The sequence below is a fragment of the Conger conger genome, chromosome 10 (genome assembly GCF_963514075.1).
Source record: "Conger conger chromosome 10, fConCon1.1, whole genome shotgun sequence".
NCBI classification, from domain to species: domain Eukaryota; kingdom Metazoa; phylum Chordata; class Actinopteri; order Anguilliformes; family Congridae; genus Conger; species Conger conger.
This window is the reverse complement of record NC_083769.1, coordinates 21,117,188-21,132,716: the sequence shown is the minus strand read 5'-3', so window position 1 is coordinate 21,132,716 and position 15,529 is coordinate 21,117,188. Positions and strand designations below refer to the sequence as shown.

General features: G+C 45.8%; 2 protein-coding genes across 5 annotated transcripts in view; one reads left to right on the top strand and one right to left on the bottom strand.

The window, feature by feature from the left end:
* Positions 1-3,178, bottom strand: birc5b (baculoviral IAP repeat containing 5b). The gene is made up of 4 exons (XM_061258510.1): positions 2,726-3,178; positions 1,437-1,546; positions 969-1,086; positions 1-226 (listed from the first exon to the last, which is right to left on the bottom strand). Exons 1-4 carry the CDS (start codon positions 2,858-2,860, stop codon positions 110-112), a joined length of 480 nt encoding a protein of 159 aa, XP_061114494.1. The 5' UTR covers positions 2,861-3,178; the 3' UTR covers positions 1-109.
* A 2,714-nt stretch (positions 3,179-5,892) lies between these two features.
* The window catches only part of LOC133139120 (zinc finger protein 385A-like), a 91,198-nt gene continuing 81,561 nt past the window's right edge, over positions 5,893-15,529 (top strand). For 2 of the 4 annotated variants that reach the window (XM_061258439.1, XM_061258438.1), the window contains exons 1-2: positions 5,893-6,180; positions 7,781-7,888. In XM_061258439.1, the coding sequence (XP_061114423.1) occupies positions 7,843-7,888 (46 nt within the window). In that variant the 5' untranslated portion in view covers positions 5,893-6,180; positions 7,781-7,842. The remainder of the gene's footprint in view (positions 6,181-7,780; positions 7,889-15,529) is intronic. The other 2 variants (XM_061258440.1, XM_061258442.1) reach the window with 1 other exon arrangement.

Genomic DNA, 15,529 nt, shown 5'->3' with positions numbered 1-15,529 from the left:
TTGTGAAAGACCATTTGTAGGTTTATTATTAATAACATTTAAAAAAATAAGAAATAGACAATAGCTATAACAAACTACAGGGGTCCTGGAGGGATCTGAAATCCTGGTTTTAGTTTCTCATATTAGAAAACTGTCCAGGCTTGATCTTAAACAGCAGCTCAAGTTCACTGCAGGTGCTGTCCACAGCGTCACGGAAGTGAGCAATCTTCTGGTTGGTAGCTTTCCTCTGGACAGGGACAGAAAATAAATAACTCAATGGGGTTAATGGAGTCTCAAGAGCAGGCAAGCAAGCAACATAAATTGCAAGTTTACACCATATAGAAGAAATGAGCGCAGAGCCGCATAGTTTGAGCAGCATAAACAGAAGAGTTCAAACAGTCGTTTTGGTTTGCAGTAACATTACAACAATGGATGAAAGTACAAGCAGTAAAGTAACCGAAAGAAGGAAACCACCTGGACAATCAGAAGACCATCACCAAGTGTAGAATAGACTGGTTATGACTACCAGTCACCATGGGTGGGCGCCAAATCCACCAAAACTGAGGAACTAGATTGCCACTAACAACCTTGAGTAAGAGACTGGCTGTAACTAAAACCAGGAATTCCCAGGGTTGTTTCAGAACCACTTCAGTAAAAGAAACAAAAGCAAAGACCAGGGGCTCATCCCAATGATTATTTTTCTCATCCATTTCCTTTCCTTCTCTCCTTTCTCTAGCCTCCTCCTTGCAGCGAATTCAGGAGGAATGGAACATGGCCTGCATGTGCATTGGCCCTGGATGTATGACATTATTGACATGGTAGAGAAAGCAACATAATTACATTTTACAGAAGATGGAATCTGATTTCAACCACTGCTTCCTTTGAACTTATTGCAACAGTGAAGGACAAAACAGTAAAAACATGTCTAAGACTAATAAGAAAAGTTGGATTTAGACATCGGGTTGGTTGGTTTTACAGGGAAAACTCACAATACAGATGCACAGTCGCTCCTGCTCCAGCTTGAAGTACTCCTTCACTGTGAGGTCCCCCACATCCTTGTCCAGGGCCAGGAACCCACAGTTTGGGGAGCGCTTGGCATGCTCAGACCTGCAGAGAGAGAGAGGAGGTGGGAGGAGGAGCGCAGGTGTCCTGACAAACAAATTACCACCCAGACCCAGTTCACATATGTACTCACTTCCGATTCAAATACTTTTCCGTGTTCGATTGATCTTGCCTGGTGTAAATCAAGCCAACCAAATGGACCAGGTTGAGTTTGCCAATTTTGAGAGCATTTCATAGGTTTAAACACACCAGACACTCAGCAATGAGTAGAAAAGTATTTGAAGTTAAAACAATGATGTATTCGACTGCTACTGCAACCACTGCTACTGGCCAGATAGACTGTAGATTTACACCAGACTTGAGACTACACTGTGGAATCATATTGGGGAGATTACCAGGGGTCGTCTGTGGGTTCCCACCCTTCCAGTTCCTTCAGGCAGAAGAAACAGCAGGCCACGTCTGGCTCGTTCTCACTGGGACAGTGGACAAACCCCGCCTTGGCCATCTGAGGGGAGAGAGCCACCATACACACACATTTACCGTGATTCACTGCAACACACACCTGTCCATAATCCGTGGCCTTTTATCGGAGCAGATCGATCAGCAGATGGATGGATTTACAGCAATGGCCTGGGGAAATAAGATGGCATGGTACATCCAAACAACTGAGGGGGACTAATCAGTAGTGTAACATCAACCATGTCTATTAGCCATGTGAATACAAGTAGAGAAGGAATATTGTTCTTAAGGTCTCATCCAGATGCCTCCTAGTGCCCAGTGTCTAGACCAGTGTTTTTGCTTACATGGTCCAGAAGGTCCCCTTCCAATAGCATTTTAGTGTTCCCCAGGGAACACCCACCCAAACTTCAGATGTTCAGTAGGACATGACAATAAGTTGGTTTATCAGCAAGGCAACTCAAGCGGTTAGTCCCAATTTCCCCAATAACCGTGTAAGTTCTTGTCCATTTACAAGCCAAAACATAATTCACTCATGTAAACTGCAAATGAGACAACTTGTACAGAAAGCATGTGCGACATGCATCGCAGTCTTGCACCAGTAATTTTAGTCCGAGGCACACAACTGTGCCGAACCAATAAAAACATTCGGTCTCATTAGCAAACCACGTGGAGCGTGCCAGTTTTAGAGTCCTGTCAACAGGCACTTCACCCAGCAGTAAGGGGCAGGGTGAAAACGAGACGGCGGACCAACCGCAACAGAATACTACACCTGCTACATCTAATCAATTGCGTGTCTCTGTGGACCATAAGGAGTGCAGTTTTAAAAAGAAAAGGTGAACGCATGCAGTACCAGAACATTGTCAAATAGGCCCACAATCCTACAAATCAGGAGAAAATGGCATTAACTTCCCTCCAGGACACATGCAAATGCAAGGATTTTGGGGTATGGGGGTGTGCATATGCGTCGCTCAAAAACTAACACCACCGATTCATTTCGTCAAGTAATTAGTTTTTCCTCCATGAGAAAAAAAAATACAACATACGACATTGGCCCCGTTTCATAGTCACATAATACATTTAATCCTAAACCAAAATTAGTTTTGTACAAAGAATCGCCATTCGACATTTAATTTAGGCCATGTAGCCTTCACCATCGCGGCTCATCGGCCTCCAGTCGTTTAATCATTCTCATACAGGGTCAGAGCCCAATGCACGGGGTACTCACCTGCTCAGGAGTGCATTTGCAGTCTTCCAGAAAAGGCCAGTCGGTGAAGGTTTGCAGCCGTCTCTCATAACTGTACATTTGGTCATAGGCGTGCAGCTTGTCCGTGAACGGTTTGAAATGAACCACTTCATCCATGTCTCCCTGCTACAGACAAGATCAATTCTGGTGTTGCTCTGCGAATACTAGATTCATAAAGCCTGCTATTGGATGTATTATACCAACGTCATTTAACGAGCAGTCGGTTCAACTGATTGAGACACCTGAATTTATTTCGTGGTCTTTCGACTCCAAAGCCAGGAAGGAGACACGGATACGGAATATTCTGCTCTTGCAGGACAGGGATTTAAGACAGTCTTATTCGAAAAGGGCTGTTGTGTGTGCATGTTATTGTTTTAGCCCAGCCGTGGTATGTCCTATTTGCAGGGCACGCTTCTGTGTGCTCGCCCACGAACAGGGTGAACGGGAATGTCCATTTATTAGCCACACCGCCAGGTGGAAATCTTAGCCGGTTCCGGCTGACTTCGCGGCATATTCGGCGCAGATCTGGACCAGAGACGCTTACAACCTGGGGTACAACGGAAGGAAATTCAATGCCACGATAAACAATGTTGACAGTAACATAACGCCGCTGTTTTGAAAAAAATTAGGGGAAATATCCATTTTTTATTTATTTTTGTTTAACGGCATTGATGGATCACGGAGGTTCCTGTAATCTGTGCCTGGTTTGAAACACAAGACGCACACATATTTTACCGCACATGTTTTATGCCTAAATGTGAGTGGGAAAATGCATGTAATTTCTCTGCAGTTTTTGTACAGGAATATCGGCAACACGTCATCGCCCCCAAGTGGCAGAATAATACAAATAAAGTACTATTTTTATATCCAGTACATTGTTTTAGCATGTTTAGCATTAATTTAATTTGCATAATTAAAAGGCTGAAAAGTCGTTACTGAATATGCACTAGGAGCGGTACCTAGATTACTGGAAAAATTGTATATGTATTTGTCATATGTGTCCATACTACACACACACACACACACACACACACACACAGGTTAGATTACTGTAATGTCCTTTTCTCTGGTCTACCTAAAACAACCGTTAAAAGTCTCCAACTTGTTAAAAATACTGCAGCCAGTATCTTCACAAAAACTAGAAAATATGAACATATAGTGTAACTCCCATCCTGTCTTCACTCCCCTGGCTGCCAGTGCACACTAGAGCAGATTTCCAACTGCTACTGGAAATATAACTGCATATAAAACACTCTCACAATCATACCTCTCTAATCTTATTACACCGCATCCCCCCTACACTCCCAAGATGCCAGACTTTTAGCACTTCCTAGTTTAAAGAAAATCAGCTGGGGGCAGGGCATTCCAATGCTGTGCTCCCTGCCTTTGGAATGCTCTTCTCCCATCAAGGAGACATGCACGTTCTCGTAATATTTTTCCAAGTAGACTAAAAGCACATTTTTTCACACCCTCGTACAACCCCCCAAACCCCTCATGACTTTTTGATGTTGTTGATGTAATTTGGTTGTTATTGTTGTTATGCTGTTGCCCAGTTAGGGTGTATTATCTTTCATTATCTCTGATATTTTATGTTTTTAAATGTACAGTGTTTTGAGACTTGCACTGTGAAATGCACTTTAAATACATTATGACTTGACACTCTCTCTCTCTCCCCCCCTCTCTCTCTCTCTCTCTCTCTCTCTCTCTCTCTCTCTCTGTCTCTCTCTCTCTCTCTCTCTCTCTCTCTCTCTCTCTCACACACACACACACACACACACACACACACACAGACAGCTGTAAATGTACCATCATAAAAATATTTCCTTTCAAGGCTTCCCCAGTGCTGTTGAGGATAACTTTAATGGGAAGACATATTCATCAGAGGGAGGGTACACATTTGCCCTGTAACCCAATATGAAAGCCTTCAGCTGGTGAATGTGCTTACTGCTCTAAATCACTGCCTTCCTCCCTCTGCTCTTTTCTACCCAGCCTGTCCAGGGAAAGGTGTGTGTGTGTGTGTGTGTGTGTGTGTGTGTGTGTTTATGTGTATGCCTGCATGTGTGTGTCCACGTATGTGTGTGTGTGCATACATACAGCGCTACAGGAGAACTGGCCAATCAAATGCAGGGGGTCTCTTATTGGCAGTATGTGAGCGAATGGCATGTCAGGACTAATTTACAACTTTTTGGGTCCAGTTTACCATGATATAATGACCTCTGCGGGTCTCATCTATCATGCCTATCAGTGCACCGACAATGTGCTGAAAAACTGAACAGGAATGTCTCTTTCCAAATATACCAACAAATTTACTCATGACATCAACAGAGCTCAACAAATGCGCGTTTAATCAAGAACTAGTTAACTGTCCGTGGAAGCACACGCAAGTTCAAGGACTGGCATTCACTGCAGTATTTACCTGAGTCATTTAGGTCAGGTTCCTTGCTTGCTCAATGGTACAATTTTCCTCCCAGGGAATTGAACCTGCAGCCTCCAGGTTATGAGCTCAGTTGCTCTTTAACCCTTTATAAATCTCTTCAGGTAGAGGGCAGCAGTACACTGTTGAGGGCAGCAGTACACTCACAACGAGTCTTGGAGCTGAAAGTCCAGCGGTTAGATTCCTAGGTTATGATGGTGTCTTTACACTCAAGCTACAAATACAGTACCTTGTACAGCGAGTTGATCTGGCTAATATCCGGCTGTAGAAATGTAATATGTGTACTGTAACTCACATGGCTAAGGGTATCTGCCAAAAAAAAATAAAAAAATAAAAAAATAATAATAATCATGCCAGGAAGTGTGGACGTGGGCCTCAAAGCAAGTGTGTAAAAATCCTCAGATGAACAAGCAAGACTCCTGTCCTCCTACTGTAAGTCTGAGTGCCCCCACTTTCCTCTATGAGCTCCCATTGACACTCGACCCTCTCTTTGCCACCCCCCCACCCCCACTTTCCTTGACAGTTGTCCCCAATTACTCAAGTCCCAACCTGATTGGCTGCTGGAATCCCTTTGCACTTGTTGCGATTTCTCACAGGGGTGAAAAGCACAGCCGGGGAGAGGGAGAGAAGGGCGACAGTGCAGCATGTTTGCTCTCCCCCTCTCTCTCCCTCTCTCTCTCTCTCTCTCTCTCTCTCTCTCTCTCCCTCTCCACCACCCCCCCCCCTCCCCCAGACGCAGCCTCTGTGGGCTGTTGCCGTCGTTGTGTAGAAGTTCTCATCGGCTCTCCGGAGGGAAACCGCTCAGGATCTTCCAGTCTTGCGGAAGACATCTTCCCGCTTCCCAGCACAGTGAAGGCCGGGTCTGCTGAAGTCATCCCGGTACTCAACCGCCCGCAGAGACACCCGCACACGGAAACTCCTGGGGAAAACGGTTACAGTGCCGAGCGAACAGATAGAGTTGGAGGAAAGAAGAGAGGACCGAGGCTGTTAATGTGGGGCTCAGGTAAGGCTGTGGCTCAGTCTCAACGCTATGCTATCTCAATACTTGGGTTTGTCTAGCCTTTTCCCTCTAAAGTCATCCGTTCAACGATCCAAACACTGTCAGAAGATAACAATTTTGATGACGAAGGTGTGAAATATCGGAAATGTAATTGCTTTTAAGCACTCACTTTAAACTGTTAAAGTTACACTGAATAAAAACCTTCCATTTTATTCAGTGTAAAATAATGCACTAAGGCAGTTAGTCTTAAACCTGAATGGCTACCTGCTTGTTTGGGGCACTGTCAGAAATATGGCCACACAGATTAGTAGATTGATTGGGTAAATTGGTCAAGTGAAGCTTTTAAAAATCATTGATATTACAGTATAATATCAATTATACTATAGTGAGTATGTAACTCACTTGGCTGTTGCTGTGTACGAGGCTTTAGCATGTCACGTGACCCGTGCTAGACGCAGGGGTAGGCTGTGTGCAGATCCACAGACCCTGAGCTCCAACAGTGTTTATGCCCCTTTCAAATCCAAATTATGCTCCATTTTGGAGCTTAAATGCACAGGAAACAAAGCTGAATTTCCCCTTAGTGTTACCGCCTTGTTGCCCTTTAGAGTTTTGCATGTTTGGCCTCATGTTAGTCGGCTAACTAGCCACTGTAGCTAGTTCATTTAGTGGGATTTTGCTGTTCTGTCAGCTAGCCATAAAAGCAGCGCACATGAACCCAATGGTTACTGACATGGCGGTAAGCTGGGCCTGATTGGTCTGTGCTGTAAGGAGGTGATGGGACTCTTTTTTACACTATTCTTCTCATAGAACCCAGAGGACTCATGGGAGTCCCTGAGCCAGTCAGAGATGTGAGGCTCATGTGGTGTAAGTGCCTGAAACCGCACCATTACACAAAATAACCAAAAGCAGCTGGAGACTGATGAATGTTCTGGAAATACTGCCAACTGGATCTGTCTTTTTCTGCTATTGAGAAATGATAGGAGCCAAGGATCTCATGTTTTTGGGAGCCATATGTCTGCACTCAATAATAAAGAATTCAAATTTGTTGCAAGTGTCAAGGCATCAGAGTTATGCGTCTGAGCCATGACAGAACTTACTGTACAAGCAGGAGGATTTTGGCTCAGGTCCCAATATACCTACAGCATGAGCAGGGTGCTTTACCCGAATGCAAAAAAACAGCTCGGATGTGGTGTCTACCAATGTATATGTAATGTATCGTCATTTTAAATCAAATGCCCAGCAACGTAGCTGGCTGCAGTGCGGGTGTTTTTCTTCTTAGATTTATCACCACCTTTTTCAGTTTCAGTTATGAGTAGACAGATAAACAAATGGCAAAAATAGACCCAAAATCAACTGCTGCCCAAACAGTAAAAGGTCCTGAATGAAAGGAAAATAGGTTTCACTGGGGCCTGCCTACCGAGGTGCACCCCCTCAGCTGTGATGTCACGGCCCTCCTGGCAAAGTCAATAATCCAGGGTCTGCCTGTGTACTCGACCTCTTCCGCACGTGACGCGTTTGTTGGCAGGCTTTGCTTGTAGTGCTTTCAGCTGGCCATTACGCAATGTGACTTCCAGCTGAAAGGTTTTTTCACTCTGACCATGAGCTGGAACCGAAGCTGGTGTGTCGTGTCCGGGATGCCCGCCATGGAGCTGGTGAACCGCAGGCATGGGCAGAGGACAGCTGGGCCTGGTCATTCCTCCGTTTGTGTGCTGTGAGTTCGGTGGGCGGGCGGGGTGGGTTAGCAAGAGTTAGGAGGGAGGAGGCGTTTGCCTTCGACCGTGAGTGTAAAACTGCCATCGCCGTGCGAGGGCGTAACAGTCAACATCAACATTCCCCTCTGCAGACTATGCCGATACACACACACTCACACACACACACACACAGTCACTCTCATACCTGCACATGTATGCCCTCACATCTCACACAGAAATGCACATACCCACACTAACTCTCCCATTATTACACTTTTGTCTCTCACAGACACACAGACACACTCACACGGTTCTTTAAACAGAAAGAATCGCAGATTAAATTCAGAACCGTATCGAACATGCCAAGTGAATAATAGCATTTTTTAATTGTGCTCATATGCAAACAAGTTATATATAATAGCATGCTAACTGCACCGGGCATCTGGAATCCATATTCATAAATCCTGTTTCTTCCCCTCACTAACTTCCAAACTGTCGCTTATGTCTGAAGGCACCGATTTCCACTAGATTTGTTTTTTACTAATTCAGAAACTTTGTCTATTTTGTGATTCCTGGCTCTCTGATGGGCCAAGTGCAAAGGAAGGAACGTTTTTAGCAATACAGCCCGCCCACTTCAACTTTGACCTTTCTGCGTAGTCTCTAAATTCATCAGCTAGGTGTTGTAAGGAACACAAGATCTGAAGTGTGATGTGTGCCCAGGCCAAACACTAACGCTGTGGAGCGAAGGAGAGAGGAACCAGGGGGTGAAAGTCATTTAAGTGAAGGTAATTTACTGCGGGGACATACACTGTAAGGGCCTTTCTTGTTTTATATGACGATGAAATATGATTTTCTCAGGATTGAAGAGCCGGGCCTATATCCCCTGACCAGAGGCAGCAAGGTTATGTGGTTAAATCTGACCACAACTGAGACTGTTCAACTGTCCATTCAGATCTCCCCTTCTCATGCCAACCGAATAACCGCTTCAGGATTAGTGAGCTGAGGCAGGCTTATGAAAGCTGCCTTTTCTGCAGTGGTGACCCTGGTCTTTCTACGTTAAATATTTCATCACATTGCAGATCTGGTCTGGTAACTTGTTTTCATAATGAAAGAAGTATTCGCATTCAGTGATCTGGCTGCTTGCAGTTATTTCCTCTATTTCAATGTGATTAAAGATTATTGAAGCCCCATAGTGTGACAGTCAGAGCAGAAATAGATCCTAACCCTGGGATTTCTGCTGCAGTGGAGGACAATCAGAAATGAAACCTTCAATGAGAGTCCTGGCTTTGGGCCTCTGCAGTTTAAGGGGATTTTGAATTATTTTTGGAACATCGGCTAAGGGATTAATCTGCATTGCTCATGAGGATTCCATTGAATTTTTGCGTGTGCGTGTGTGCGCGTGTGTGCGCGTGCGTGTGCGCGTGTGTGTGTGCGCGTGTGTGTGTTCGTGCACGTCTGTGTGTGTATATTTCCCTGCGTGTATGCGTCAGTTTCACTGTGCGTGTTTCATTGTGCGGGTGTTTATGTATGTGTCAGTTTCACTGTGAGTGTTTCATTGTGTGGGTGTTTATGTATGTGTCAGTTTCACTGTGCGTGTTTCATTGTGTGGGTGTTTATGTATGTGTCAGTTTCACTGTGCGTGTTTCATTGTGTGGGTGTTTATGTATGTGTCAGTTTCATTGTGCGTGTTTCATTGTGTGGGTGTTTATGTATGTGTCAGTTTCACTGTGAGTGTTTCATTGTGTGGGTGTTTATGTATGTGTCAGTTTCACTGTGCGTGTTTCATTGTGTGGGTGTTTATGTATGTGTTGGTTTCACGGTGCGTGTTTCATTGTGTTGGTGTTTATGTATGTGCATGTTTTGCTGTGCTTACAGTAAATGCAAGTGTCTGTGTGTGTGCCGTTCAGTGTATGTGTCTTTGTGGGAGTTCCATTTTGTGGTTGTGAGTCTGTGTGTGCTTCACTGTATATGAACATACAGAAACACACATGCAGTGTGTGTGAGTTTCTGTGTGTGTGTGTGTGTGTGTAGCAGCATTTAAACTTAGAGCTGTGGTGTTTTTTTTCTTGTACAAGTGAGGTTTCTCCTTGACATGTCCCCATTGAATCCTCCATCCCCGTTTCTGACTAGCATTCATTTGACATCGCTCCTCTTACTGTGTTTAATAGTGCGAAAAAATGAAGAAATGTGTTTGTTTGAATCTTTTGGCCTGTGTCTGTTGGAGCAGCACATCACTTTGTGTGTACAGTACGCACCAGTACCCTGGCAGCGCTCCTTTTTCATATACACAGCTCTGCTGTTGCAGTCTGGATGTGTGTGTGTGGTACAGTAGTTTCTGATTGCTCTCTTCTACAACATTGGGTTGAAAGAGCCTTGACCGTCTTAGGTTGTGTTCCAATGGTTTTGTTGCAGACGTCTGTGTTTTCACAGGATGTCTTTTGCATTCCTACTTGGTGTTCATGACTTAAGACTGAACTTTCACATCCTGATGTAAAAAAGGAGGGTTCTGATGAATGTGGTGTGTGTGGTGCTGTGCTGCCTTCACTCCACCACCAGGGGGCGACAAAGCTTAGGGAAATGACTTTGGCAGCAAGGCAGCGTATTGCAATAACATTATTGCATTGTCATTGACCTGGACTTGTTAGAGGCAAATTACAGAAATTAGTGCCAAAATGGTGGCATTAACAGTGGTAACAGTGGTGGGAACACCATTTGCTGTGGTGCTGTGGTTTGAGTTGCCCTTGTGACCCAGTAGAGCAGGTTCCAGTCAGGTCCAGGAGATTGGCCCTGTTGTTCCCAGTAGTGAGGTATCATAGCTGTACTGACTTAGCCTAAGGACTCAGCCATAGTTTTAGTGTGTGAACTATAGACACGATGTTGGCCATGGCTATGGACAGCTGCTACTTTATGACAGAATTCTACCTTATCTGGCTTGTGTTTGTATTTGTTCCAGCAAATTTGCAGCAAAATTCTAGCATTCATGGATAATACAGTAAGTACAGTGGGCAAGCATTCCATATGTTTTAGCCCTTACAGTGCTAAGTGGTATGTTTAACTGTTTATGTATTTTTTTTATATCCATTACCTGACTTGTGATGGTCAATTACCATCTGTGTCTTCTGAAATGACAATCGATAGCCTTTTCTTTGTTGCAAAGGGATTTGTTGCCTCATCTTTTATGCAGGAAGTGATGGAATGTGAAAATATAGCTGTATTGTTTGATTATATCTACAATAATTGTTAGGGGTGCCAATAATTGTGGCACCTGTGATTTTAAGAAAAAAAGAGATTACTCAATAAAAAAATTGAAACAACAACATTTATTGAAATCCAAGTATATAGTTTTCCTGTATGTTTGAACATAAAATATAGATCATTATCAGTGTTGTTTATTATATGCAGCCTTTTTGTCCATCTCTGTTAAGGGTGCCACTGTATATAAATATGCCGGTGCATCAGTCACATTGGCAAATAGCCAATGATAATAATATTAGCACTTCTCTCCAGAAGTGCTGGTCTGTGTGTGTCAGTCTTTACCTTTACTGTGCTCTCTGAACCCTGAAGCTCCCTCCTCCCCCCCCCAGAGTCATTGAATCCATTATGTGCCCAGACACAGCATTCTGATCCTTTTCCAAACGTGTTTGCTCATCTTAAAGATCAGAAAAAGGTTGACCTTTTGGACACTGCCCTTAAGGACCAGACAGGACAGGAAACAGATAAGTTTCATATTCCTGAGTGGTTCACACCATAGTGCCACCTTCTTCCGTCACAGTCAGACGGGGCTTTGTTCAGCCTACCTGCAATGTGGGCTTTTTCCCTTCATCTCTCCCTGTGTGTGTGTGCGTCCGTGCGTCCGTGCGTGTACTGTGTGTGTATGTATCTCACATTATGGCATTCTGAAAGCATTTAAAAAATATATTGGCTTATAAAACTAAAATAACGTTGTGTTTATGTGCGCAAATTGCTGTGGGATTAATTGCGACTCATGAATCTGTTTTGCTGTTGGGATGGCCCCCGCTCTGTGCTGTTGTGTCTGGTCACTGCTGTGCTGTGCACATTCTCCTTGTTTACACTAATTTCCCTGGCAGAGGTGCCAAAGCACAGCCTTAAATCTGAGTCTCGATTGGCCGGACGGTTGTTTGACGGACATTTACGGATACATTTTACCACTTAGTAGATGCTCTTATGCAGAGCGGCTTGGAAAGGCTACTTTTGTGGATATATATAATTCACTTTACAGGGTTGGATGTTGACTTAGGAATTTCAACTGCTACCTCAGACTTCCGAGCTCATTTCCTTAACCGTTACACTACACTGCCACCTAAGCACCAACCGCCATCCTTACTATCCCCACCTTCCCCCCCTTTGAAAAGGGCTCACTGACATGTTGACTCACCCTCTGCCTGTGTTTATAGTCCTTAAATTTGGGTTTCAAAATTTACTGTTGATGGCTCGACACGCTGTACCAAAACATTGTATAGCTGTACAATAATTCAAGCAAAAATTGGTTCTAATTGCCACAGCCAATGGCGTTTCAACATCACCACATTTACAGAGGGATATAGGTTGTTGCTGCTATTCCTTTCTTGACCATTAGAAGTCCGAAATGACCTATGTTGACCTTTAAGACCAGTCCACACCAAGAATGATAACTATGTGCCGATAAAGAGAACAACGTGAGCATCCACACTGATGAACGATAGCGTTCTGTGAGTAGTCTATCAGCTATGTCATCTGCCATGTAAATATAGTTTGATTTTGATTGGCAGTCAGTGTATTATTGTTCATGCAGCTGAAAAAAGTTTTGAAGGGGATCCCAACAGTATAGTTCATCACTGTCGTTGTCATTGTAGTTGCAGCATGGATTCCGACATCCACTTGAGTTAGAACGTTTTTTTAAACAATGTAGTGTCTGTGGTAGTTATCGGTCTTGGTGTGGACAGGCCTCTCTAGCCCTCTACCCTGCAGCGTTGAGTAAAAGCAGGTATTCGCGCGGTCCGCAGCCGCGCCAGGAAGCCGGCTGGCGGTCGCCCAATGGCGGATCCGATCGATAAGTGAAGTCGCAGGCCTCAGCCCTCCTGTTCCCGTTCTTAATGTCCTGTCCTTCCCCCCCCGTGCTCATCCCAGGCCCTGCCTGTAATCTCCCCCCCCCTCCCCCTCCTCTCCCTGGGGGCTGCGATGCGATCCCCCTGCTCGGATTTCCCCCTCTCACGGTGACATCTATTAAAGTCCTGCCGGCCCCGGGCCCCGCCCTGCGGGACAGCACATTAGCACTCGGGCCATTGAGCGCGACACGACCCCGCCCTGCATTATTGATAGCTGTGCTGCTAATGAGGAAACCCGACCAGCGCTATCGGCTCTGCGGCTGTTGCGCGCGCTCCTACGGCCAGGGAACCAGCGCGCTGAACGCTTCCCACACGCCACCGCTCTGCGCTTCAGCCTGTACACCTGGACCTGACGAACCAGCGCCTCTGTGGTCGTATGGCCAGGGAACCAGCGCCTCTGTGGTCGTATGGCCAGGGAACCAGCGCCTCTGTGGTCGTATGGCCAGGGAACCAGCGCCTCTGTGGCCGTATGGCCAGGGAACCAGCGCCTCTGTGGCCGTATGGCCAGGGAACCAGCGCCTCTGTGGTCGTATGGCAAGGAACCAGCGCCTCTGTGGCCGTATGGCCAGGGAACCAGCGCCTCTGTGGTCGTATGGCCAGGGAACCAGCGCCTCTGTGGTCGTATGGCCAGGGAACCAGCGCCTCTGTGGCCGTATGGCCAGGGAACCAGCGCCTCTGTGGCTGTCTCGCGCACTCCTACGGCCAAGGAAGCAGTGCGCTGAGCGCTTCCCACACGCCACTGTTCTGTGCCAGTACACCTGGACCCGACCATCGCCATCGCCTTCTGTGGCTGTTGCGTGCTCGTACAGTCAGGGAACCAGCACCGTCGCCTCTGCTGCACACACTCCTATGACCAGGGAACCAATGTGCTGAGCGCTTCCACTGTTCTGTGCTAGAGCCAGTACACCTGGACCGGAACCCAGGATCCACTGTTGCGCAACAGAACCTTTGTGCCTGGGCCAGAACCCAAAATTGACTGTTCTGCATCAGAACCTTCATGCCTGGATTCAAACCCAAAATGGCCTGTTCTGCATCAAAATGTTTATGTCTGGGCCAGAACCCAAAATTGACTGTTCTGCATCAGAACCTTTGTGCTTGGATTGGAACCCAAAATTGACTGTTCTGCACCAAACAGTGTGGTATTTTAACATAAAACTTACTTTGCCGCAAACTACTGTACTGTGCCAGATATGGATCGCAGATATCCTGTACTGTGGGGGTACTGGTTGCATAGGAATGAGACTCAAATATGTCCCCAACCATCCAATCATGTTTTATAGTTTAGTTGACAATCTGTGACTACTACAAACAACATACAATTTGTGAAATATGTCTAAGTGTATGTACAAGGGAATTTGTCGTTGTGTGTGTGTTCATGAGTGTATGCGTATACTTGTGTAATGTGTTTGTGTGTGTGTGTGTGTGTGTGTGTGTGTGCATGCATGCGTGCATGTTCATGCTCACAGTTGACACTTTAACAGTCCTGTTAGTCTGTCTCAGAAGGATTCTCAGTAGTGCTCTGGCCCTCTGATCCTGCTCACACACACACACACACACACACACACACACATACACACACAGTCTCTCTCTCTCTCTCTCTCTCTCTCTCTCTCTCTCTCTCACACACACACACACACACACACACAGTTGTTGAGAGAATAAAGCTGCAGAGCGTCCACTGAACCCTCCTGTACAGTCGAGCATGCCTTGCATTACACACTCTGCTCCTGTTTGTTTTATTTGTTCAATTTTCATCTGCCAACAGTTGTGTTTTTGTCCTGAGCTAAGTACTGAAAAAGCTCTGTGGCACAATTAATCACCCCCTGAGCTTATTTATGCCTTTCAGCCTCTCTCTCTCTCTCTCTCTCTCTCTCTCTCTCTCTCTCTCTCCTCTCCTCTCCTCTCCTCTCCTCTCCTCTCCTCTCCTCTCTCTCTCTCTCTCTCTCTCTCTCTCTCTCTCTCTCTCTCACCCTCTCTCATTCTCTCTCCCTCTCTCTCTTTCTCTCTCTCTTCACTCACCTCTGTCACTCCATACCTCTCCATCTCTGTCAATCTGAGTTTAGTTTAATCTCTTCCCCTCCTCCTTTCTCTCTCTCCCCCCAGCTCTGTCATGTTCCATTCCATCACTCTCCCCCCCTCCCCCCTCCCCCCTCCGAGGCAGTCACAGAAAAGGCAGAAAAGAGCACGGAGGAGCACGGAGTCTCACATTGACAGATGAGGAGGAGAGACGACGTGAACAGATTAGACACTCGGCAAGTTCACAGTCACAGGGATGAAGGAAGAGAGAGAGAGAGAGGAAGGGAGCGAGGGAGGGAGCCACAAACGATAAAAGAATAAAGGGGAGGGGAGGGAGGGGTGTTAAACCCACATGCGAGCAAGCCGTACTGACAAGCTGAGAAGAGAGCAAGGGAAGCAGGAGGAGGGAGGGAGGGACAGTGGCATTATTAGTCCCACACTGTCTGCTTTCATGACTTAAACTCTGCAGGATGACAAGCGGCTGCTGCCTTTCCCATTGGCCGGAGCTGCCACCAATCAGAGCGCAGGCATGTAAGGTGC